This window comes from Pelobates fuscus, chromosome 11, assembly GCF_036172605.1.
Source record: "Pelobates fuscus isolate aPelFus1 chromosome 11, aPelFus1.pri, whole genome shotgun sequence".
Classification (NCBI taxonomy): Eukaryota; Metazoa; Chordata; class Amphibia; order Anura; family Pelobatidae; genus Pelobates; species Pelobates fuscus.
In genome coordinates, this window is record NC_086327.1 from 99,217,665 (window position 1) to 99,244,859 (window position 27,195).

The 27,195-nt window shown below is 38.1% G+C and overlaps 1 protein-coding gene across 1 annotated transcript in view; it reads right to left on the reverse strand.

Moving 5' to 3' along the window:
• Positions 1-3,434: 3,434 nt before the first annotated feature.
• LOC134576925 (mucin-3B-like) overlaps positions 3,435-27,195 on the reverse strand; it is a 108,178-nt gene continuing 84,417 nt past the window's right edge. The window contains exons 14-26 of the mRNA XM_063435593.1: positions 26,426-26,610; positions 25,893-26,058; positions 21,604-25,709; positions 16,669-20,712; positions 14,635-15,894; positions 13,461-13,564; positions 13,070-13,134; positions 10,617-10,810; positions 9,523-9,688; positions 6,728-6,892; positions 5,129-5,202; positions 4,690-4,826; positions 3,435-3,653 (exon numbers count right to left, since the gene is read on the reverse strand). Coding sequence (XP_063291663.1) covers positions 3,603-3,653; positions 4,690-4,826; positions 5,129-5,202; positions 6,728-6,892; positions 9,523-9,688; positions 10,617-10,810; positions 13,070-13,134; positions 13,461-13,564; positions 14,635-15,894; positions 16,669-20,712; positions 21,604-25,709; positions 25,893-26,058; positions 26,426-26,610 — 10,717 coding nt within the window. The 3' untranslated portion in view covers positions 3,435-3,602. The remainder of the gene's footprint in view (positions 3,654-4,689; positions 4,827-5,128; positions 5,203-6,727; positions 6,893-9,522; positions 9,689-10,616; positions 10,811-13,069; positions 13,135-13,460; positions 13,565-14,634; positions 15,895-16,668; positions 20,713-21,603; positions 25,710-25,892; positions 26,059-26,425; positions 26,611-27,195) is intronic.

Below are 27,195 nucleotides of genomic sequence, written 5' to 3' on the forward strand. Positions count from 1 at the left end.
GGTATGCATAAATATTTCCAATTTACCACTTAAAGATCTATGATACTTTATTGATATGCACTATATTTATGTATGTATATTATTTTTTTAATATGATAAATAACATTTATTTAGAGCACCACTATTTTGTTTAGTTCGATAATTTAGTATTTTTTTTTTTAACAGTTTTGAGATGGTTCAACTAAATGTTGTTTTGGTGCTACCTGCCTTTTCACTGCTATTAGAGGGTCTTTGTTTCAATTTCACATAGTTTTGTGATTTCCACTGAAGCCAAATAATTTTTTTTTCCTCGACCAAAAAGGAAGAGGTTACAATATTTTCATGCTTTTTTGGTGTTTCTTCAGGAACAAGAACATTGAAACAAGTTTTATTAAGCGTTAAGCCAGAATCTTTTATCCAAAGTCACAGGTCCGAGTCCGCCTATTCTGGATTACGAAGCATTCTCATAGGCAGTACCAGAAGTCTGCATTACCTGGATTACATTGAAGACCTATATGGAGAAAGATCAATCTTACATTCCGACAAGGGTACACAATAAGTTCTCTCCAATAACTGATGCCATTTCTATAGAATTTCTATAGAATTTCATGTTGGCATTGAGTAACTAATGGAAAACAATGGTGTGGAAATGTTTGATCTATGCCACTAGACCTACCTTTTGTTTGTCTGGGGTAAATATAGAGTTAGAATTAGCATATTTCAACTCCTGGTAGAATCGGAGGTTAAAGCTGCTGTGTCAGCAGGTGAAAGGGCTGTTAGCACATTCGTTATAAGGTGAAAGTTCAGAGTGTGACAAGGGAGATGAGGTAGGAATTTGGTAATGCTTGTGAATGGAGTTGGACATTGCATGGAAGAAGCGTTGAATAAGAGGTTTGGTACTATAGCATGGCATCTTGAAAACACACAGGGTTATTCACTTAACACTAGATTTTGCCTGGATGGACAATATCCATAATAAAATCAGTGCTTTCGCATGTGAATCCTGTATAAAGTGTAGTATTCTGATAATTCAAAAAGCATTGGTTTTGATCAAATTTGGAACCAGGATACACATTTGCAAATTGTTTACCATTTGTTTTTATTCAAAGTAATAATTATTTGAAGTACTATTTGCCTACTGGCAGCGTGAGAGTTAATTATGGGGCAGCACTTGCTTGCCAGACACCACATTGAAAAATGTAATAAATAAATATCCTATGGGGTCAATAGATGTCTGAAACTAGCGACTGGGCGGAACTTTGTGTGGAAGGCTTAAAAAATAAATTATGGGGGGTGGATCAGTATTTAATAAAAAAACAAGGGGGAACCTAGTGTAGTCACCTCGGCCTCCACCCATTGGCGACAATACATGCCATTGTCCACATACGCCCAAATAGTGTCATAGCCACCTCCTTCCCTAGTTAACTGGGGGTCCCCCAGCCACCCTCTTTAAAATTAAATAACCCTGGCTACCCTCGCACCCTAATAATGATGAGGGGGGGGGGGTAAATAAAACGAATACCTGTATGTTGATAAATTCTACTTACCATCAGAAAAATAATTTCTTCTAATGCTTATTTTCTTTAGCCCCGGAAAAAGCTAAATTAAAATCCATACAATTTTAGCAAATAAATCATCGCACTTATGACAAATCACGGCTTGAACTATCTTGCTTTGCATGTAATGCGTCTATCTCATATATTAGTTTCCCCTTTTACGTTGCATTACTGAAATAAATGAACTTTTGCACGATATTCAAATTTTTCGAGTATCACCTGTATATGTATCCTAATGAATTGTTACAGTCATGCAAATTGGCTAAATCAATACCCAAATTGCTGAAAATTGTTGCAATTTGTGGATTATTGTGTGTGAATTGTAAAATTTAAGATCTTATGTGAAGCCAAGCCAATGATTTACCAATTTGATTTAACATCAATCTCCTTTAGTAATATTGGAAGTGTTTGCAGGGGGTATAATAATATATGGTACATAACTGTTTAATAAATATAAGTAAAAAAAAAATTCCCATTGACCTCGATGGCTGCCAACCTCCAGTATGAGTCTACTTGCTTGTACTCTGGGAGGCTGCCTATCGCCTTTGTGCTCTCTCTGATGAAGTGCTTTCAGTAGTGTCAGAATCTGCTCAGTGTGTTTTGTCCATTACTACTAGCCTTCATCGGGGAGAATGAGCTTTAGAAAGTGTAATAGTAGAAAATAAAAATTAATTGAGCAGATTCCGTCGTTACTGGGAGAGACATTGTATCAGAGAGCACAAAGGCAACAGAGAGCCATCCAGGGTTTAAATTTGATTAATATTGGAGCTTAATGAATTGAATGTAAAGTCGGTGCAACAAAATGTGCAGGCAGACTTCTGCCAATTCTAACAGATATTTTCATTACCAAAAGTTGTCACTAGCACCATTTTCACAGCAAACTGAATGGGAAAATGACTTAAAGGAAAACCTCCAACACCATAACCACTATAGCCTAGTATAGTGGTTATGGTGCCACGTGTGCCCTGGCACCCTCCGACATTAATTCGCCCTCCTACACTGCCTGCTTCTGAATTCCAATGGATAAATGTTGTCCCCTTACCGGGGCTGCAGTAGTTATAATGCTTGGGGTAACCCTTTAAGTGAGTAACCCCGTTATAGAATTTGTGTCACACCTGACTTGTATAATAACGATGCTAGTGGTATAATACTAAGAATATATAGCATACCAGTGTATTTTAAAGGAGAGAACAGACAAACCCAAACACCATTGATAGAATGTTCTGAAATAGTTTGATAAAAATGTATTTGCTGTTATCATCTGGAAATAAAATATATACTTTACATATATCTTAACCATTAAACAGATCGTATAATCTGTGCATTATAAACATTACATAAATAATATCGTAGTAAACATTTCCGTATATTATCATCCATTAAAGCTACACATCATATAATTTCTTTTCATTCATTTAGTATAAAAATATTTAAAAACAATATATATGTGCAATTTTACTCAATAGTCATACATTCAGTAGCTATGATGGCAGCATGTCAAGTGCATAAACATAAACTAAAAAACAATTTGTTCATATATTCATTAATAATTAATTAATAAGTTAGATCCATCTTTTGTAGCCTTACTTGAGAAATAAATTTGCCTACTTGCAGTACCACATATGGCCACCAGATGAAAGCTATTATGCACCTGTGTCAATGATTTATGTGCATCTCCCTATAATAAGTACTTGGCATTTATATTTATTGAATTAGACAATTCTGAGGTATTACATAGTTTCAGAGTGCAATATGCCAAGTCAAAAATTCCCGTGTTCTCTCTATTAAACAGCAATAATAATATAGTAAGTATAAATACAGAAATGTATTCTATATATATATATATATATATATACATCGTAATATATATATATATATATATATATATATATATATATATAAAATGAAAGTGCATATGATTTATCCATTTCATATGATGAATGACAAGACCGTAGTTACATTGTTCTTTTCCATTTACATGGGGAAAATACATTTGCTTCGAATAGTTTGTTAATACCAACACAGGACAGTAAAATTCGATATATTAACTGTCATTGCGTGGTCAAATCATGTTTCCTTGTCATCTTGTGGAGCCAGCTCTGGTCTTTTTATTTTGTACTGTTGAGGGAAAAGGGAGGGGAAAAGTCTGTTAAATGTACATAGTTTTTTGTGAAATCAGAGAATATTTAGCACATATATAAATACATATACACATTAGACTTCTGCACAAGTGTGTTTCAGCTAGGACGAACGAATGTATCAATCGATTCATTTGGGATTTACCTGTAGAGACTTATTCATGTAAATAGACTCTACGTGTATTTCCTTGGTGGGTCGATTCGTTTGGGTGCAAATAAAACACATTCTATTTGTTTGTCTCATCTAATATGCATTTGTGCAGAGGTCTAATACATGTTAAAAATGTACAGACCTGTGAGAACAGACCTGTGATTCACAAATTAAATGCATTACATTATATTGATTAGTGATTTGTGTATGCATAATGTCCCCAATAAAAACTGTGATTTTGAGCTGTGGCCAACTCAGACTTTCATTATGCTACCTTTTGCAATTAAATGTAACATGGTCTGATTTCTCTTTAAAAAAAAAAAAAGCTTACTATTGAGTGTTACAAGCAGTAGACATTTTGTTGAATATTTAAATTCCTTGCAGTCCCACTTATAGCAACTAGATGACGTGTTATGCACTTACTCCTCCTTAAGACCCACTCCTAAAAAAATTTAGTTCAAATTCTGCCCAAATATATATTTTTTTATCTTCTAAGTTAAATAGGTGAATTGAAAAAAAAAGCAAATCAATTCAGCTGTCATGCCAGCTCGTTTTTTTTTTTTTTACCTAAACCTTGTGATTTTGTGAATAACAATAATACTAACATATTTAACCAGGAAAGGTACATTCAGATTACTCTGGTTTCCAGGTACGTAATGGGGATGTTACTTTTGCCCAACATCCAGGGATATATATCATTCTCTGTGAATGGATAATAAAACATTGTTCTAAAAAACAAACTACCACATCTTGGAAAGTGACAGTCCTTCATTCCTAAACATGCAAGTACGGCAATACTGCACATAGTATTGTTTATCTTCTGATCATTAATATATAGTAATCCGTCGTGTTCATGTTGCCATACCTCTTGTGAAGTATCTACAGTTTCCAATCTGGGACGATATACTCCAGTAGAAAGATCACTGCTGCCAGATTGGCTTCCTTCTAAGTCATATCTTCCAGACTTAGAAAAACTCCCAAGGGAGGACAAGGGGTCGAGATCTAAATAGGGAGTAAAAAGTGTTAGTGAGTGTAAACTGTAATACTGAAATAATTCATGAGCAAAGAGATGTCTAGATGTGCAAGCATCAATATATTCAGCAAATGAGTCAGATATCAGAAGATACAAATCAAAGTTTGTATTTACTATACCCTCCTAGCTTGTGTTCTGTAAAGCAGTGTCAATTGATAGCAAGAGAGCTAGGCATGAACTTTCAACTAGTCCACTTAATTAATAGGGTTTCCATCATCTTATGTATCAGCCAAATGATTGAACATCAGTCGGGAAACTGATGACCCATTACCTGTGTGTTTGAAATTCCAGTTCTCTTCATCCAAAGAATACCATCGTTTGGAATTCCGTCTCTCTTCAAAAAGACTACAAAATAAATAAATGATTTCATAATTTAAAAATTATTTTATATATATATATATATATATATATATATATATATATATATATACACACACACACACGAAAATACACAAGTCTACCTAATTTAAAATAAAGGTTAAGCTGTGTTATTTCCTGCAAGGCACTACGGTCTGCATTTTAGAAGGATCATCGTGATCATCGTGTTTCACTTTATATAGAGCATGGCTAGGTAACCTCCAGCACTCCAGATGTAGACTACATCAACCATGATGCTTTGCTAGCGTTATGACTGTAAGAGCATCATGAAAGATGTATTCCATAACATCTGGAGTGCCGAATGTTGCCTACCCTCGAGGGAAGAAAATCATTGTGTAACATTGCTAATGGAACAAGAAAGTTAATTTTGCTTGAATATTAAATGGGCAATTAACATCCCATTGTACTGGTTATTCTGCCAAGCGTCTATGAGTACCACCTCAATCTATTTGGGACTAGTTTGACAAAACTCAGGGTTTTCCCCAGCAGACTGCCCCCTTGTCCAGCGAACTGGTTATATGTAATTTACATTTCTGCATTATCAATATCAGTTTCATTCAACCTGGATGGTAGTGATGGACTGAGATTAGTGGAGATGGGTTATCCCAGAGCTTAAGATGTGAACTGATCACAGATGCCCGCGTTGCATGCATGAGACATGCATGCATGAGAGTACAGCAAAGACATGGGCTCTTTGTAAATGTACCCTCTAAGAGGCAAAGACAGAGGTGGTGTCATAGAAACATAGAAACATAGAATGTGACGGCAGATAAGAACCATCCGGCCCATCTAGTCTGCTCAGTTTTCTAAATACTTTCATTAGTCCCTGGCATTATCTTATAGTTAGGATAGCCTTATGCCTATCCCACGCATGCTTAAACTCCTTTACTGTGTTAACCTCTACCACTTCAGCTGGAAGGCTATTCCATGCATCCACTACCCTCTCAGTAAAGTAATACTTCCTGATATTATTTTTAAACCTTTGTCCCTCTAATTTTAGACTATGTCCTCTTGTTGTCAGGTAAGTATTTATTTATTGTTCTCCTCTGCTTCCTCCATGCAAGCAAACATGTAACTTTGTCGGGAGAGGTGGTGAGAAGTCTTTGCAAAAAAATGCATATATTCCAAATTTACACACATTAAGCTGAAAATAATACGCATTTGAAAAGAAAAATGGCAGATCGGCTTTAAAGAAAAATTGTCCTAAAAATCGTTTGAGCAGGGTTCTCGTCAACCTATTGTTCCTGTGACATTTTGTAATTCTCATTTATTGTTAAATATCCCCTTTTTATAATATTGTTAAGTGCTGCGTAATAAGTTGGCGCTATATAAACGCTCAAAATAATAATAATAAAAATGCAAATACATAACTATCAAGTGTAAGATAATAATAGAAAATAATGTCCAATAACAGTGTTACTCCCCTTCTGATTGCTATATCGTAAAAAAAATCATAAGAAAATACAGAGATGAACATATAATAAAGACTTACCGTGACTTTTTCTTATTTTTGAAAACGAATACAGCAAAGATTAAAACAATCAGGAGCAGGAGCGCACCGCCAATTACACCAAATATTAAACCATAAAAACCGGCACTCCTTTCATAAGTACTGCAGTCTGCACCACCGTATTGGTAAAAATCATACTGATAACACCTGCAAACAAACATACAAAACAAGGTTAGCTCTGCAAAGCACTGCAATCTTTCCGAGCTCCATTTTAATCTACATATGGACGTGTGTTATTATTCATTTTAATTTACTAAGAAACATAATATTTTATCATGGCCAAGATTATTTTTTTAAAATGACAGATATAGAAGATCATCTGTAACTTGGGTTAAAGGAACACTATAGGGCAAGAACACAAACATGTATTCCTGACCCAATAGTATTAAAAACACCATTTAGCATCTTACCTTTATTCCAGTCTGCTGCTGCTGACTCTGCCCCTGATCTGCCTGCTTGGCTGACATCTTCAGAAGTGGTGATCTGAGCTAATCCCAATGCTTTCCAATATGAAAGCATTGGATTGGCTGAGACTTTCACGGAGGTAGATCAGGGGCAGAGCCAGCACAAGCCAAACACAGCACTGGCCAATCCGCAATCCTCAGATTATTTGAATCAATGCATCTCTATGAGGAAAGTTCAGTGCCTGCATGCAGAGGGTGGAGACACTGAATGGCAGTACTGCACAGTGGGCAGCACTACCCCAGGAAGCACCTCTGGCAGCCATCTGAGGAGTGGCCTATTTATCACTAGGCTGTAATGTAAACACTGCATTTTCTCTGAAAAGACAGTGTTTACCGCAAAAAGACTGAAGAGAATGATTTTACTCACCAGAACAAATACAATAAGCTGTAGTTGTTCTTGTAACTATAGTGTCACTTTAACATACTTTTGCGTTATGATCCAATTTCTTTTAACATACTTTTGCGTTATCATCCAATTTCTTTTAAATTTATATAGGGAGAGGTATTAGCAGTAGAACGAGGGAAGTGCTCATGCCATTGTACATAACACTGGTGAGACCACTGTGCGTCCTACGCGTTTCGTCCTAAGATATTTTTCGTCCAAAATATTTTTGCTCTAACTTATGCACCAAGTCCCTGAGGAAGTCCCATCTTAGGACGAAACGCGTAGGACGCCCAGCGGTGACATGCTAATTGTTTTAAACTTATATGTAAGTTATTAAATTTATTTTTTACTTCACTCTGGAACTGCACTTTATTTCTCCATATATTTTCTCTTTTGAGTTAATATTTCAACCCACTGATGGGAGTATGAAGATGAACATAGAAAATATTGAAGAAAAGGATTTCATTCAAAGCTGTTTTACATCTAACAATTTGTGAGTGGCCAATTGTAAATTATACATCTTCATTTACTCTCACACAGTTAAGCGCTATGTTTTTCCATTTTATCTGTATTTAGCAGATTATCCCCTATTCTATTTGTAAGTATAAAATACCTAAAATGTAAAATAAATTGCTTGAAATAGCTAGCATTTCAAATTATTCAATTCAGTCTCTAAACTTTTTCCAAAATTTCATAAATGTTTTTTTTCTTATACAATGTTAAACTTATTATCTGATACTTCCTTAAGATTTATTGTTTATATTGTTTTAGCTTCCAGCTTTTAGGATTGGACATTTGGAAGGGAAGAGGCAGAGAGCAGCACCCAGTGAACCAGAGATAAGAAGTATAACTGATAGTAAGTGGTTTGATTACTTATATTAGGGGGGTGGCAGGACACTCCAGGGACCATAAGACTACTGGTGTCTGTACTGGTTATGGGTCTTTGCGTGATCCTTTAAAGGGAAACTATAGTGCCAGGAAAACAAAGTTGTTTTCCTGGCACTATAGCTCCCCTCACATGAGGATGTCCAGCGTCAGTTAGGGCATTATCCCCTCATTGCCCCACCAATAGGAGAAGGACAATAAACTGTCCACATCTATTTACGTATTTAAATGTCCCCACCCTATGCCAACAGGTCCCACCCCTGTCATTTCTCCATGGGATGGCTGTACATTTGCCCAATGGCTACCCAGTTGCTAGTTTAGTAAAGTTAGTTACAAGTTCTGGCTCATTGTAATATGGGGGTCTTATTAACCCCCATAGGGTTTTTTTTTTTTTTAAGTATTTAATGGGGCTGTCGGCTAGCAAGTGCTAGCATCCACATAATTAACCCTTGTGTTGCTGTCAAATAGTACTTAAAATTATTGTTTGCTTTCATAAAGGCATATAAACAATAATATGCAAATGCTGGATGCATTGGGTCCTTATTCAGTTTCAAATCGGTACTTTGTGTATCTTCTAGAACCTTTATTCATAAAGCTTTCAGATGTGAAATGAATGGTTTTAAATACATCCTAGTGATTGCTGCAGATTAGCTTGGACTGACTGAATTCCAACTGTATTTAGCTTTAGTAAATATGAGAATTTTGAGGTTGCGATGTTTAGTGAATAACCCTGTAAATGCTGTTTTAATGTTAAATAGGCTCTGGTGAAACTAAAAGAATCAGTGGAATCATAGAAGATGTATGGATGTATTTCTCAATTACATATGAGGATGGCCTATTGCAGGTATAGGCAACCTTTGGCACTCCATATGTTGTGGACTACAGATGTTGTGGACTACATCCCCCATAATGCTCTTACACACATAATGCTGGCAAAGCATCATGGGAGGTGTAGTCCAAAATACCTGCAGTGCCTATGCCTGGCCTATTGCATACACTTTCTTGATTTAATAATAATTTTACGTGCAAATGTAGATACTTACGTGCAAGCTGCACCATCATTTGTGTTTTGACAATCTCCATGATGATTGCAGAAGGCTGGATTATTTAAACAAGGTCCTACACAGAAACAGTACAGAGCATTGCATTCTATGGTGTAATCTGGATATCCCAGCGAGCAGTTCATGTATGGCAACAAATCTGTGACATCTGGGAAAGAGATTAGACAAATCTTGAAATATAGTTTGGTGACAGAGTTCCTAAAGTACAGTGAACCCTTTATGAGTGTCTTGTTCATTGAGGTCAGGGCTCGAGTTCAGCAGGAACGCGTGGGAACGGCGTTCCTGCACTTTTTTTTCAGCAGGAACGCCGTTCCCGTTGCTCCTGCAGGCACTCAAATGCCCCCATGCTCCCCCTGTCATTGGGGGGCCCAAGAGGAGGCCTGATGGCCACCTGATGGACCCCCCCGGTGGGCGGCTGTCTCCCGGTCAGACGCTGCGAGGGAGCTGTGTTCTCTCTGCTCCCTCTCGCCCACGCCATTTGTTGATGCCGGGAGACATTCTGGAGAAGAGAGAACACGGCTCCCTCGCAGCGTCTGACAGCGAGATAGGCACCCGCCACACTGAAGCCCCACTGGACCCCAGGGATAGGTCCACACCAGCTATCCAGGTAGGGAGGCTGGGTGGACAGTTGTACATTTAAAAAAAATTATAATTTTGTGTGTCTGTGAGTGTGTGTGTGTGTCTGTGAGTTTATGTGTGTGTGTGTGTGAGAGTGTGTGTGTGTATCTGTGTGTCTGAGTGTGTGAGTGTATGTGTGTGTGTGTGTGTATGTGTCTGTGTGTATGTGCACCTGTCAGTGTGTGTGTGCACGCGTATAAGTGTATATTATTTTTTTTTGGGGGGGGGGGGGTGGATCTTGGGTGAGTTCCCACACATTATTCCCCAGGACTTGACCCCTGTTTGAGGCATTTTCATCTTTGGGCAAACTCCCATTCTGCTCACTATCAAACTCTGGGGTTTATTCACTATATTGTAAATGAATAGTTGACATTTATCATTGCAGAAGCATTTAGCCCACCATGCTAACTCTACTTCAGTCAAGCTCTTACCAGATCATCAACTTAATTACTACTTACTATTTATAGAGGCAGTACTAGGTATAATATTAAGCAGTTGAGTGTTGCCATTCACCAAGCTTGTGATTTTAGCCAATGATTGCGTAAATGAACTGTTGACGGCATCCGATAAATTTGTATTTATAAAGTTAATGCCAGATTGGTTGTTTGGATAAGCATACTCTGCTGTACTGTTCACACGAATGCTCCCGGCACTGTAAAGAAAAAGTAAATATTATTGACGAAAGAGAAGGCAAGGGCCGCTAACAAGGATTTATATCTCTCTAGACAAATATTTAGCTTGTGATCACCTCATTTATCCAACATTTTCCTAGATTTTTTTTTTTATTTTTTTCACTTTCATTTCTGTAGTCTCTTTCTCTCTTTTAATCTCACTAACTTCTTATTTCTCAGTCTCAACTTCATCTCTTTTCGGAAATGTGTGTTAAAGAATGCATGTGCATTGCATGGGACTTGTAAATAGAATATTATTACATTGGTTGGAGTAGGAATTCCCCAGATCATCACTGGATTTCTGTGGAACACATTTGCTCAGAAATTCCCTTGAGGATTTCCTAAATTGACTGGACTGATTTTATGAAATACTCCAATAAATGGGGGGACCTACCCTAAAGACCTTTGCCTGTTTACTTAAACATCGTCATTATACTTTTACTCTTCTACTCTCTACCCTCTATCCCATAATATAGTATAATACAGCATACCTATGTATAGATATGTGGAACTTAGCACTTCACTTAGCACATCATGTGCTTACACAGGATACCCTACCTTCACTAGAGACTTAAACATCTAAACCCACACCTGCATTATCTGACCCCTGGCATTATCACCAACTTTTCATAGCCTCTTTACCATATCTGTTATGGCCTAGATTTTTTGAGAACTTACGCACATCTGAAAGTTACCCTTCATATCATTTACCTACAATTTATGCCAGCGGAATATTTTCTACTACATTATACCAACCAATGGGAGATTGAAGTGGGGATTTACCTATCTCAAGCACAATGGCAAAAAAATATGTATATGACTCACAAATGCTCAATGTCTTCCAGGGTTCAGGAATCTGTGTCACGCCAAGGGTGCATAATTCATTGTTACACAATAAAATATTGCCATTTAACCCCTTAAGGACAGACGACGGATATATTCCGTCATGATTCCCTTTTATTCCAGAAGTTGTGTCATTAAGGGGTTAATGTAATTTGTGTAGTGCATATATGATTTGGCCACTTGGTTGCAAGGTCAGATGACAGAAAGGACAATGTAAATTGCACAGGAATGTAAAAGGGATCAAATGGTTTACCATATAGCTTGATCCTTTGATTAATCAAAGGCTCTGCAAGGTGTGAGAAGTCACACATAAGTGGCCTGGAAGTCTGGTTTAAATATAAACTAGCTTACTTCAACCTGTACCTTTTAATTGATGAGTTAATTTCTTTGATATGTTAATGCTCATTAGCATTGAAGAAAAAACCCAAAAAACAAACAACAACTCTTGTTTTCCAGTATCATATCCAAAAGAAAGAAACATTAATATTTACCCACAGAATAATAATTGAGCCTCATTTTGTTATATTTGGAATGTGACCAGCACAAGCTTCTAATCAATCCCAAACATGATTTGGGAGGCTGCTTTTGGTTGGTTACTGTGTATGCTGGATATGAGGGAGCATGTGGTTTCTATGTATGGGAATACTCTGTGTGTTGTATGTGGGGAGGCTGTGCATGGTGTACCTGTAAGTGGTATAGGTGTTTTTTTGTTTGTTTGTTTTTTTAAGAGTGGAGTCTATGTTTAAATTATGTGTGCAGTATGTGGAGTGGCTGTGTGTATTGTGTGTTGCTGTGTGTATTGTGGGGATGCAGAGGAATCCCATCACTTTAGGCTCGGGAGGCTGGGATTTCTGGTGGTCCAATCAAAGGCATGATATGATGCCTGGTAGTACAGTGAGGGACTTTTTGGTCTCAACCTCTAGTGGGGTCTAGATCAGGTTTGATACAATTTGTCAATGTTGAATTGCTTGGGAGTTCAGATAGTGATCCATACCTAATGGGAGTAAAGACCACCAGATCCCTCACTGTAGTTGTCTCCCAATTGGCCTCTGAATCTGCACAGCAGGTTCCTCCTGACTATAAGTTCCCCTTAACCCCTCTAAATTCCACTTCACCCCAGACTCACCCTTATGCTTAGCTTCCTAACCCTAACTACCACTTATCAGGTCCCAGGCTTATGCCTCCCCTAAACTTCCAGCCAGCTGTTACTATAAACTGTGCCATTGTTAACAGCTCCATAATTCTCTGTTTTAATGACATTCCATAACGTCTGTAAGGATATCAATATTTAAAACATTTGTTTCCACTGTGATTTAGTTTAATTGCTTACAGCAGTCAATGTGAGATTGTACATGTGGAATTGAATCTACTTAAGAACAAACATTTTTTTTAATTACCTGAAGCTAAAAGATGTTATTGATACAAAATACTCCGGTGAAGCGGTCGTGTAGATCTCAATAAGCTGTAAAAATCAAGTCAATTATTTATACATATGAATTATCATACATATAAGCTTATAAAGAAACTGATTTGCTTATAAAATAAAAATAAATATTAAAATATATTATTCTTATTGGAACTTCTCACACATACACAATTACATGACTGCATTGCATTTCCATTTACTTTTTTAGTTTTTTTGCCCTACATACTTTATGCATGTATTTTCCACATCCACCAGTCAATCTCATTTTTCCTGCTCACTGTAGTGTGTTTTAAACTAATATTCAGATTACAAAATTATTACAATTCATTCTTATTACTTTTTATTATTACTTCCATACTTACAAGTGTATATAACATATTCTTCCAACTATTAATCGTAATGTTGCTGTAAGTTAAGCTTATAGATATCAATACATTTATTTGCCTCTTTGGTTGCTTCTGTGTATCTGCAAAAGGAGAAAAAACAAACATTGTTTTGAATGTATTTGCCATTTAATTATAAAGTTTGCTAAGAGTATTAAAAAATTGAAGATTATCAAACCCTTTAGGGTTAAAAAAAAAAAAATGGAGGAAGGGAGAAGATTAAAAAAAAAAGAGGAATAAAATGCGTAGCCTAGTCATTGTGCAAGAATCCGTCGGGGTATTTAACAGAACTATAACGTTAATAAATTCAGACCCTCACACTTTTGGGAAACTAACTAGAGCAGTTACAGGAACACTCCAAATCCCACAGCTTATTATAGTGAATAAGGTTCCACAGGCCACAATCAACAACCTCTATGAGAGAGGAGATGTGTTGCGCTGTGTGAGGCAAATGTTGGTCACACCAGATACTGACTGGTTTTCCGACCCCCCCCCCCCCCAACCCCCCCAGACCTTCCCAACACAGTAAAACTGCACATTTTAGATTGGTCTTTTATTGTGGCCAACCTAAGGCACACCTGTGCAATAATCATGCTGTAAAATCAGTGGATGGATTATCTCGGTAAAGGAGAAGTGCTCACTAACACAGATTTAGAAAAATGTGTGAACAATACCTATACCTACTAGAGCCCCTATCCCGGCAGTCTCCAGGTAAGTTGTCAAACTGTTCTAAAACGGTTTGACTACTTATTCTGGGAGGGCACCACGGCACTCCAGGCACCATAACCATTACATAGAGCTGTAGTGGTTGTTGTGCCTGGATTGTTCCTTTAAATAATCTACCAGTGCCGCTCCCGAGATTAGGTCCTGGATCCGCCCCGTCTATAATTAACCTTTTCTAACTCACTCCACACATTAACAATCAACTCAGCTTACGTTTTAGTTTTAAATGTGTAAATGTCAAAATACTGTACAGGAGAGTGTTAAAATCATTGAAATTTTGGTTTATAAGTGCTTTTTTTTCTACATGTATAATTAAAGTATTACACTTTTTTTTAAGGAATGATAGACAGCAAAATACAACCAATATCCAAAGGTATTATTGTGTGATTAGATGATTAGATATATATATAGACATTATCCAAGCTCTTACCTATAACGGTTCCGGTAACATTTTTTCCAAATTCACATGAATCTCCAATAAAACCGTCTACACATTTGCAGACACATTCTCCGGTAGTAGAATTATCTGAACACTGCTGGTTACTATTGCCAGTGCATGGCTTTTGAGTAGACTTGAGAGATGAAGTTGTAGGCATTGATGTGATTATAGTTGATGATAATGTTGTAACAGTGCTTGTACTGGTCAGATGTGTAGATCTGAATGTTGTAACCAGTCCAGTAGTTCTGTTGAGTGTGGATAGAGATGATGATGGCGTGGATCCATGTGTTGTGGTCAGTGTAGATAAAGAATAGGAAGTCTGAGTTGTAGGTCGTTGGGTACTGCTAGAAGCATGGACAGTAGTTGATTTATTTGTTGAAGTCAATGTTGTGCTTGAAGATAATGATATACTAGAAAAACTTGGAGATGGTTCTGTTTGAGAAGAAACTGTTGTAAGTGTGTTCATTGTGGGCTGTGTTTCGGTGAAACTCAGTGTGGATGAAATAACTGGAAGCACAGTTATGGTACCTGTGAAAGGCAATGTCTGAGAAGTCTTTGCTTGAGTTGCGGATGTTAAGGATGTAAATGTTGACATAGTGATTGGTGAAAATTCAGTTGCTGTACTGGATGAAGGTTCTCTTTGAGTCGAGGTTTTGCTACCTGTAAAAGGCAATGTCTCAGAAGTCTCTCTTTGAGTTGCACTTGATGGGGATGTACCAGTTGTGGTCTCAGTCAGAGGTGAACTTTCAGTTGCTTTACTAGTAAAATATACTCTTTGAGTTGAGCTTATAGTACCTGTGAAAGGCAAGGTCTCAGTAGTCTCTGTTTGAGTTGCACTTGATGGTGATGTAAAAGTTGCTGTCTCAGTCAGAGTTGAACTTTCAATTGCTCTACTAGTAGACGATTCTCTATGAGTTGAGCTTATGGTGAAAGGAAATGTCTCAGAAGTCTCTGTTTTAGTTGCACTTGATATTGATGTAAATGAGGATGTCTCAGTCAGAGGTGTACTTTCAGTTGCTCTACTAGATGAAGGTTCCGTTTGAGTTGAACTTATGGTCCCTGTAAAAGGTAATGTCTCATAAGTCTCTGTTTGAGTTGCAGTTGTGGTAATCTCAGTCAGAGGTGAACTTTCAATTGCTCTACTAGTAGAAGATACTCCTTGAGTTGAGCTTATGGTGAAAGGGAATGTCTCAGAAGTCTCTGTTTTAGTTGCACTTGATATTGATGTAAATGAGGATGTCTCAGTCAGAGGTGAACTTTCAGTTGCTCTACTAGATAAAGGTTCCATTTGAGTTGAACTTATGGTTCCTGTAATAGGTAATGTCTCAGAAGTCTCTGTTTGAGTTGCACTTGAAGTTGATGTAAATGAGGGTGTCTCAGTCAGAGGTGAACTTTCAGTTACTCTACTAGATGAAGGTTCCGTTTGACTTGAACTTATGGTCCCTGTAAAAGGTAATGTCTCAGAAGTCTCTGTTTGAGTTGCAGTTGTGGTAATCTCAGTCAGAGGTGAACTTTCAGTTGCTCTACTAGTAAACGATACTCTTTGAGTTGAGCTTATGGTACCTGTGAAAGGCAAGGTCTCAGAGGTCTCTGTTTGAGTTGCACTTGATGGTGATGTAAAAGTTGCTGTCTCAGTCTGAGGTGAACTTTCAGTTGCTGTACTAGTAGAAGATTCTCTTTGAGTTGAGCTTATGGTGAAAGGCAATGTCTCAAAAGTCTCAGTTTGAGTTGCACTTGTGGTAATCTCAGTCAGAGGTGAACTTTCAGTTGCTCTACTAGTAAACGATACACTTTGAGTTGAGCTTATGGTACCTGTGAAAGGCAAGGTCTCAGAGGTCTCTGTTTGAGTTGAACTGGATGGTGATGTAAAAGTGTCTGTCTCAGTCAGAGGTGAACTTTCAGTTGCTCTACTAGATGAAGGTTCCGTTTGAGTTGAACTTATGCTCCCTGTAAAAGGTAATGTCTCAGAAGTCTCTTTTTGAGTTGCACTTGATGGGGATGTGAATGAGGATGTCTCAGTCAGAGGTGAACTTTCAGTTGCTCTACTAGTAGAGGATACTCTTTGAGTTGAACTTATAGTGAAAGGCAATGTCTCAGAAGTCTCTGTTTGTGTTTCACTTGATGTTGATGTAAATGAGGATGTCTCAGTCAGAGGTGAACTTTCAGTTGCTCTACTAGATGATGGTTCCGTTTGAGTTGAACCTATGGTCCCTGTAAAAGGTAATGTCTCAGAAGTCTCTGTTTCAGTTGCAGTTGTGGTAATCTCAGTCAGAGGTGAACTTTCAGTTGCTCTACTAGTAAACGATACTCTTTGAGTTGAGCTTATGGTACCTGTGAAAGGCAAGGTCTCAGAGGACTCTGTTTGAGTTGCACTTGATGGTGATATAAAAGTTGCTGTCTCAGTCAGAGGTGAACTTTCAGTTGCTGTACTAGTAGAAAATTCTCTTTGAGTTGAGCTTATGGTGAAAGGCAATGTCTCAAAAGTCTCTGTTTGAGTTGCACTTGATGTTGATGTAAATAAGGATGTCTCAGTCAGAGGTGAACTTTCAGTTGCTCTACTAGATGAAGGTTCTGTTCGAGTTGAACTTATGGTCCCTGTAAAAGGTAATGTCTCAGAAGTCTCTGTTTGAGTTGCACTTGATGTTGATGTGAATGAGGATGTCTCAGTCAGAGGTGAACTTTCAGTTGCTCTACTAGATGAAGGTTCCGTTTGAGTTGAACTTATGGTCCCTGTAAAAGGTAATGTCTCAGAAGTCTCTGTTTGAGTTGCAGTTGTGGTAATCTCAGTCAGAGGTAAACTTTCAGTTGCTCTACTAGTAAACGATACTCCTTGAGTTGAGCTTATGGTGAAAGGGAATGTCTCAGAAGTCTCTGTTTTAGTTGCACTTGATATTGATGTAAATGAGGATGTCTCAGTCAGAGGTGTACTTTCAGTTGCTCTACTAGATGAAGGTTCCGTTTGAGTTGAACTTATGGTCCCTGTAAAAGGTAATGTCTCAGAAGTATCTGTTTGAGTTGTAGTTGTAGTAATCTCAGTCAGAGGTGAACTTTCAGTTGCTCTACTAGTAAACGATACACTTTGAGTTGAGCTTATGGTACCGGTGAAAGGCAAGGTCTCAGAGGTCTCTGTTTGAGTTGCACTTGATGGTGATGTAAAAGTTGCTGTCTCAGTCAGAGGTGAACTTTCAGTTGCTGTACTAGTAGAAGATTCTCTTTGAGTTGAGCTTATGGTGAAAGGCAATGTCTCAAAAGTCTCTGTTTGAGTTGAACTGGATGGTGATGTAAAAGTGTCTGTCTTAGTCAGAGGTGAACTTTCAGTTGCTCTACTAGATGAAGGTTCCGTTTGAGTTGAACTTATGCTCCCTGTAAAAGGTAATGTCTCAGAAGTCTCTTTTTGAGTTGCACTTGATGGGGATGTGAATGAGGATGTCTCAGTCAGAGGGGAACTTTCAGTTGCTCTACTAGTAGAGGATACTCTTTGAGTTGAACTTATAGTGAAAGGTAATGTCTCAGAAGTCTCTGTTTGTGTTTCACTTGATGTTGATGTAAATGAGGATGTCTCAGTCAGAGGTGAACTTTCAGTTGCTCTACTAGATGATGGTTCCGTTTGAGTTGAACCTATGGTCCCTGTAAAAGGTAATGTCTCAGAAGTCTCTATTTGAGTTGCAGTTGTGGTAATCTCAGTCAGAGGTGAACTTTCAGTTGCTCTACTAGTAAACAATACTCTTTGAGTTGAGCTTATGGTACCTGTGAAAGGCAAGGTCTCAGAGGACTCTGTTTGAGTTGCACTTGATGGTGATATAAAAGTTGCTGTCTCAGTCAGAGGTGAACTTTCAGTTGCTGTACTAGTAGAAAATTCTCTTTGAGTTGAGCTTATGGTGAAAGGCAATGTCTCAAAAGTCTCTGTTTGAGTTGCACTTGATGTTGATGTAAATAAGGATGTCTCAGTCAGAGGTGAACTTTCAGTTGCTCTACTAGATGAAGGTTCTGTTCGAGTTGAACTTATGGTCCCTGTAAAAGGTAATGTCTCAGAAGTCTCTGTTTGAGTTGCACTTGATGTTGATGTGAATGAGGATGTCTCAGTCAGAGGTGAACTTTCAGTTGCTCTACTAGATGAAGGTTCCGTTTGAGTTGAACTTATGGTCCCTGTAAAAGGTAATGTCTCAGAAGTCTCTGTTTGAGTTGCAGTTGTGGTAATCTCAGTCAGAGGTAAACTTTCAGTTGCTCTACTAGTAAACGATACTCCTTGAGTTGAGCTTATGGTGAAAGGGAATGTCTCAGAAGTCTCTGTTTTAGTTGCACTTGATATTGATGTAAATGAGGATGTCTCAGTCAGAGGTGTACTTTCAGTTGCTCTACTAGATGAAGGTTCCGTTTGAGTTGAACTTATGGTCCCTGTAAAAGGTAATGTCTCAGAAGTATCTGTTTGAGTTGTAGTTGTAGTAATCTCAGTCAGAGGTGAACTTTCAGTTGCTCTACTAGTAAACGATACACTTTGAGTTGAGCTTATGGTACCGGTGAAAGGCAAGGTCTCAGAGGTCTCTGTTTGAGTTGCACTTGATGGTGATGTAAAAGTTGCTGTCTCAGTCAGAGGTGAACTTTCAGTTGCTGTACTAGTAGAAGATTCTCTTTGAGTTGAGCTTATGGTGAAAGGCAATGTCTCAAAAGTCTCTGTTTGAGTTGCACTTGATGTTGATGTAAATAAGGATGTCTCAGTCAGAGGTGAACTTTCAGTTGCTCTACTAGATGAATGTTCTGTTTGAGTTGAACTTATGATCCCTGTAAAAGGTAATGTCTCAGAAGTCTCTGTTTGAGTTGCAGTTGTCGTAATCTCAGTCAGAGGTGAACTTTCAATTGCACTACTAGTAGAAGATACTCTTTGAGTTGAGTTTATGGTGAAAGGGAATGTCTCAGAAGTCTCTGTTTGAGTTGCACTTGATGGTGATGTAAAAGTTGCTGTCTCAGTCAGAGGTGAACTTTCAGTTGCTGTACTAGTAGAAGATTCTCTTTGAGTTGAGCTTATGGTGAAAGGCAATGTCTCAAAAGTCTCAGTTTGAGTTGCACTTGTGGTAATCTCAGTCAGAGGTGAACTTTCAGTTGCTCTACTAGTAAACGATACACTTTGAGTTGAGCTTATGGTACCGGTGAAAGGCAAGGTCTCAGAGGTCTCTGTTTGAGTTGAACTTGATGGTGATGTAAAAGTGTCTGTCTCAGTCAGAGGTGAACTTTCACTTGCTCTACTAGATGAACGTTCCGTTTGAGTTGAACTTATGCTCCCTATAAAAGGTAATGTCTCAGAAGTCTCTTTTTGAGTTGCAGTTGATGGGGATGTGAATGAGGATGTCTCAGTCAGAGGTGAACTTTCAGTTGCTCTACTAGTAGAGGATACTCTTTGAGTTGAACTTATAGTGAAAGGCAATGTCTCAGAAGTCTCTGTTTGTGTTTCACTTGATGTTGATGTAAATGAGGATGTCTCAGTCAGAGGTGAACTTTCAGTTGCTCTACTAGATGATTGTTCCGTTTGAGTTGAACCTATGGTCCCTGTAAAAGGTAATGTCTCAGAAGTCTCTGTTTGAGTTGCAGTTGTGGTAATCTCAGTCAGAGGTGAACTTTCAGTTGCTCTACTAGTAAACGATACTCTTTGAGTTGAGCTTATGGTACCTGTGAAAGGCAAGGTCTCAGAGGTCTCTGTTTGAGACGCACTTGATGGTGATATAAAAGTTGCTGTCTCAGTCAGAGGTGAACTTTCAGTTGCTGTACTAGTAGAAGATCCTCTTTGAGTTGAGCTTATGGTGAAAGGCAATGTCTCAAAAGTCTCTGTTTGAGTTGCACTTGATGTTGATGTAAATAAGGATGTCTCAGTCAGAGGTGAACTTTCAGTTGCTCTACTAGATGAAGGTTCTGTTCGAGTTGAACTTATGGTCCCTGTAAAAGGTAATGTCTCAGAAGTCTCTGTTTGAGTTGCACTTGATGTTGATGTGAATGAGGATGTCTCAGTCAGAGGTGAACTTTCAGTTGCTCTACTAGATGAAGGTTCCGTTTGAGTTGAACTTATGGTCCCTGTAAAAGGTAATGTCTCAGAAGTCTCTGTTTGAGTTGCACTTGATGTTGATGTAAATGAGGATGTCTCGGTCAGAGCTATACTTTCAGTTACTCTACTAGATGAAGGTTCCGATTGAGTTGAAGTTATGGTCCCTGTAAAAGGTAATGTCTCAGAAGTCTCTGTTTGAGTTGCACTTGATGTTGATGTAAATGAGGATGTCTCAGTCAGAGGTGAACTTTCAGTTGCTCTACTAGATGAAGGTTCTGTTTGAGTTGAACTTATGGTCCCAGTAAAAGGTAATGTCTCAGAAGTCTCTGTTTGAGTTGCAGTTGTGGTAATCTCAGTCAGAGGTGAACTTTCAGTTGCTCTACTAGTAAACGATACTCTTTGAGTTGAGCTTATGGTACCTGTGAAAGGCAAGGTCTCAGGGGTCTCTGTTTGAGTTGCACTTGATGGTGATGTAAAAGTTGCTGTCTCAGTCAGAGGTGAACTTTCAGTTGCTGTACCAGTAGAAGATTCTCTTTGAGTTGAGCTTATGGTGAAAGGCAATGTCTCAAAAGTCTCAGTTTGAGTTGCAGTTGTGGTAATCTCAGTCAGAGGTGAACTTTCAATTGCTCTACTAGTAGAAGATACTCTTTGAGTTGAGCTTATGGTGAAAGGGAATGTCTCAGAAGTCTCTGTTTGAGTTGCACTTGATGGTGATGTAAAAGTTGCTGTCTCAGTCAGAGGTGAACTTTCAGTTGGTGTACTAGTAGAAGATTCTCTTTGAGTTGAGCTTATGGTGAAAGGCAATGTCTGAAAAGTCTCTGTTTGAGTTGCACTTGATGTTGATGTAAAAGTTGCTGTCTCAGTCAGAGGTGAACTTTCAGTTGCTTTACTAGTAGAAGATTCTCTTTGAGTTGAGCTTATGGTGAAAGGCAATGTCTCAGAAGTCTCTGTTTGAGTTGCAGTCGATGGGGATGTAAATGAGGATGTCTCAGTAAGAGGTGAACTTTGAGTTGCTCTACTAGTAAAAGATACTCTTTGAGTTGAGCTTATGGTACCTGTGAAAGGCAAGGTCTCAGAGGTCTCTGTTTGAGTTGCACTTGATGGTGATGTAAAAGTTGCTGTCTCAGTCAGAGATGAACTTTCAGTTTCTGTACTAGTAGAAGATTCTCTTTGAGTTGAGCTTATGGTGAAAGGCAATGTCTCAAAGGTCTCTGTTTGAGTTGCACTTGATGTTGATGTAAATAAGGATGCCTCAGTCAGAGGTGAACTTTCAGTTGCTCTACTAGATGAAGGTTCCGTTTGAGTTGAACTTATGGTTCCTGTAAAAGGTAATGTCTCTGGAGTCTCTGTTTGAGTTGCAGTCGATGGGGATGTAAATGAGAATGTCTCAGTCAGAGGTGAACTTTCAGTTACTCTACTAGATGAAGGTTCCGTTTGAGTTGAACTTATGCTTCCTGTAAAAGGTAATGTCTCAGAAGTCTCTGTTTGAGTTGTAGTTGTGGTAATCTCAGTCAGAGGTGAACTTTCAGTTGCTCTACTAGTAAACGATACACTTTGAGTTGAGCTTATGGTACCTGTGAAAGGCAAGGTCTCAGAGGTCTCTGTTTGAGTTGCACTTAATGGTGATGTAAAACTTGCTCTCTCAGTCAGAGGTGAACTTTCAGTTGCTTTACTAGTAGAAGATTCTCTTTGAGTTGAGCTTATGGTGAAAGGCAATGTCTCAGAAGTCTCTGTTTGAGTTGCAATTGATGGTGATGTAAAAGTTGCTGTCTCAGTCAGAGGTGAACTTTCAGTTTCTGTACTAGTAGAAGATTCTCTTTGAGTTGAGCTTATGGTGAAAGGCAATGTCTCAAAAGTCTCGGTTTGAGTTGCACTGGATGTTGATGTAAATAAGGATGTCTCAGTCAGAGGTGAACTTTCAGTTGCTCTACTAGATGAAGGTTCCGTTTGAGTTGAACTTATGGTTCCTGTAAAAGGTAATGTCTCTGGAGTCTCTGTTTGAGTTGCACTTGATGTTGCTGTGAATGAGGATGTCTCAGTCAGAGGTGAACTTTCAGTTGCTCTACTAGATGAAGGTTCCGTTTGAGTTGAACTTATGGTCCCTGTAAAAGGTAATGTCTCAGAAGTCTCTGTTTGAGTTGCAGTTGTGGTAATCTCAGTCAGAGGTGAACTTTCAGTTGCTCTACTAGTAAACGATACTCTTTGAGTTGAGCTTACGGTACCTGTGAAAGGCAAGGTCTCAGATGTGTCTGTTTGAGTTGCACTTGATGGTGATGTAAAAGTTGCTGTCTCAGTCAGAGGTGAACTTTCAGTTGCTGTACTAGTAGAAGATTCTCTTTGAGTTGAGCTAACGGTGAAATACAATGTCTCAAAAGTCTCGGTTTGAGTTGCACTGGATGTTGATGTAAATAAGGATGTCTCAGTCAGAGGTGAACTTTCAGTTGCTCTACTAGATGAAGTTTCTGTTTGAGTTGAACTTATGGTCCCTGTAAAAGGTAATGTCTCAGAAGTCTCTGTTTGAGTTGCAGTTGTGGTAACCTCTGTCAGAGGTGAACTTTCAGTTTCTGTACTAGTAGAAGATTCTCTTTGAGTTGAGCTTATGGTGAAAGGCAATGTCTCAAAAATCTCTGTTTGAGTTGCACTTGATGTTGATGTAAATAAGGATGTCTCAGTCAGAGGTGAACTTTCAGTTGCTCTACTAGTAAAATATACTCTTTGAGTTGAGCTTATGGTACCTGTGAAAGGCAAGGTCTCAGAGGTCTCTGTTTGAGTTGCACTTGATGGTGATGTAAAAGTTGCTGTCTCAGTCAGAGGTGAACTTTCAGTTTCTTTACTAGTAGAAGATTCTCTTTGAGTTGAGCTTATGGTGAAAGGCAATGTCTCAAAAGTTTCTGTTTGAGTTGCACTTGATGTTGCTGTAAATAAGGATGTCTCAGTCAGAGGTGAACTTTCAGTTGCTCTACTAGATGAAGTTTCTGTTTGAGTTGAACTTATGGTCCCTGTAAAAGGTAATGTCTCAGAAGTCTCTGTTTGAGTTGCAGTTGTGGTAACCTCTGTCAGAGGTGAACTTTCAGTTGCTATACTAGTAGATGATTCTCTTTGAGTTGAGCTTATGGTGAAAGGCAATGTCTCAGAAGTTTCTGTTTGACTTGCACTTGATGTTGATGTAAATGAGGATGTCTCAGTCACAGGTGAACTTTCAGTTACTCTACTAGATGAAAGTTCAGTTTGAGTTGAACTTATGGTCCCTGTGAAAGGCAAGGTCTGAGAAGTCTCTGTTTGAGTTGCACTTGATGGTGATGTAAAAGTTGCTGTCTCAGTCAGAGGTGAACTTTCAGTTGCTTTACTAGTATAAGATTCTCTTTGAGTTGAGCTTATGGTGAAAGGCAATGTCTCAGAAGTCTCTGTTTGAGTTGCAATTGATGGGGATTTAAAAGTTTCTGTCTCAGTCAGAGGTGAACTGTCAGTTGCTCTACTAGATAAAGATTCTCTTTGAGTTGAACTTATGGTCCCTGTAAAAGGTAATGTCTCAAAAGTCTCTGTTTGAGTTGCAGTCGATGGGGATGTAAATGAGGATGTCTCAGTCAAAGGTGAACTTTCAGTTACTCTACTAGATGAAGGTTCCGTTTGAGTTGAACTTATGCTCCCTGTAAAAGGTAATGTCTCAGAAGTCTCTGTTTGAGTTGTAGTTGTGCTACTCTCAGTCAGATGTGAACTTTCAGTTACTCTACTAGTAAAAGATACTCTTTGAGTTGAGCTTATGGTACCTGTGAAAGGCAAGGTCTCAGAGGACTCTGTTTGAGTTGCACTTGATGGTGATGTAAAAGTTGCTGTCTCAGTCAGAGGTGAACTTTCAGTTTCTGTACTAGTAGAAGATTCTCTTTGAGTTGAGCTTATGGTGAAAGGCAATGTCTCAAAAGTCTCTGTTTGAGTTGCACTTGATGTTGATGTAAATAAGGATGTCTCAGTCAGAGGTGAACTTTCAGTTGCTCTACTAGATGAAGGTTCCGTTTTAGTTGAACTTATGGTTCCTGTAAAAGGTAATGTCTCTGGAGTCTCTGTTTGAGTTGTACTTGATGTTGCTGTGAATGAGGATGTCTCAGTCAGAGGTGAACTTTCAGTTGCTCTACTAGATGAAGGTTCCGTTTGAGTTGAACTTATGGTACCTGTGAAAGGCAAGGTCTCAGAGGTCTCTGTTTGAGTTGCACTTGATGGTGATGTAAAAGTTGCTGTCTCAGTCAGAGGTGAACTTTCAGTTTCTGTACTAGTAGAAGATTCTCTTTGAGTTGAGCTTATGGTGAAAGGCAATGTCTCAAAAGTCTCTGTTTGAGTTGCACTTGATATTGATGTAAATAAGGATGTCTCAGTCAGAGGTGAATTTTCAGTTGCTCTACTAGATGAAGTTTCCGTTTGAGTTGAACTTATGCTTCCTGTAAAAGGTAATGTCTCAGAAGTCTCTGTTTGAGTTGTAGTTGTGGTAATCTCAGTCAGAGGTGAACTTTCAGTTGCTCTACTAGATGAAGGTTCTGTTTGAGTTGAACTTATGGTCCCTGTAAAAGGTAATGTCTCAGAAGTCTCTGTTTGAGTTGCAGTTGTGATAACCTCAGTCAGAGGTGAACTTTCAGTTGCTCTACTAGATGAAGGTTCCGTTTGAGTTGAACTTATGGTACCTGTGAAAGGCAAGGTCTCAGAGGTCTCTGTTTGACTTGCACTGGATGTTGATGTAAATGAGGATGTCTCAGTCAGAGGTGAACTTTCAGTTACTCTACTAGATGAAGGTTCCGTTTGAGTTGAACTTATGGTCCCTGTAAAAGGCAATGTCTCAGAAGTCTCTGTTTTAGTTTCAGTTAATGGAGATGTAAAGGATAACATCTCAGTAACTGGTGAAGTTTCGGGCGCTCTGCTTGTTGAACTCATTGCTTGTACGCTGGTAGATGTCTGCTCTGTTTGAAAGGACACAGAATATTCTGTAACAGTTGCAAATGTCGTGGTTCCTGAAATTTCACAGTTTGTTCCATAATATGCATCTGGACACCTGTCAGAAAGAATTATTATATGTGAGACTTTATTACAATATCACAGGGTCATTTTATGTAGCTGATAGAATATTAATGTTTAAAGGTTCTAATGCATTGGTGTCACTGTCATTATATGTATGTTGTTAACAGTGGCATTAAATTGTATCTTTCAATCTTAGACGTTAATGAACTTTACATACGTGCACATTGGTCCACTGAATGTGTTTGTACAGTTGCCTCCATTTAAGCAGCTTGATGCATCAATCTGACATGGTCCCGTGCACTCACATGACTGACCATTACATTGTACACTGTAGTTTGCAAATGTTGTGCTGCAGCTCAAAAATGGTCGTAGATCAGTTACATCTAAAGGAATAAAAGATGTTTATTATAGAAGAAAAATAATACTTGTTTGATGCATTGTTCTTTGTATTATCTTAGTATTATTATTTTTACTTTTTGAATATGAGAAAAAAATGCTTTGTTTATCCCTTGCTGATAAGGTTAATATTTATGATGATCAGTGCTCTTTGGTGCATTCCACAGTTGCACTGATACAATGTTAACAGGAACAAATGTAAAACAATACAAGGAGATAACAAGTTTATTGTTGACGTGGTAGACTTTCTACAAAAGTACAATGATAATTATCAACTTGAGTTATATACTTATTTACTCTCCTAAAAAAAAAAAAAGCTACTATGAAATATAATAATAATTATACATTGCATACTTGTTATTGGAGATGTTTCAGATGCGACATTCAGGAGTGTAACGGTTGAATTGTCTATGGTTACTTGTGAATTATTAAATTGACGTTGAACTTCAGAAGTCAAATTTTCATTTATGAAGTCAATACCCGTCTGATTGTTAGGATAATCATAGACTCCTGAAGTGTTGGCTATGATACTTCCATTACTGAAATATGACAGAGGAAAGAAAAAGAAAAGATTATAAAAGATAGAATAAACCTAGAGATATTTCTATATTAGGTAATAACGCACATTTTTACAATACAATACAATTGCTTGGCAGGGTTCTAGAACACAATTTTATGTATTTCCGAAAAAAACAACCAGAATTAATACTGCACAGGAAGGAAAGTAACTTCTCTTCATCTAGAATCTTCATTCTTCATCTAGAATCTAATAGTTCCAATGTCCAAGCTATCGTCTGAGCATGGTTACTATCATCTATCTCCAAACCCATTCACATGTGCCTATTTACAGAGATACATTTTACAGGTTTTAAGGATGCCAAGGTGCTACTTGTAGATGTCACAAAAATGGTTATGAAGTGTGGGGGCAATTTGGGACTGATCAATTTGGAGCGCAAAGAAAATTAATTTGATTCGTTTGTACCAGCTAAAAATCAGTAATGTGTAAGTCTACCAAATACCCATCATTTTACATGATATGTTTAAATCAGAGCATATAAATAATTCTGATATAGGGAATGGGAAATTGGAGATGAGTAATGATATGAAGTACAGTAATTAAAGGG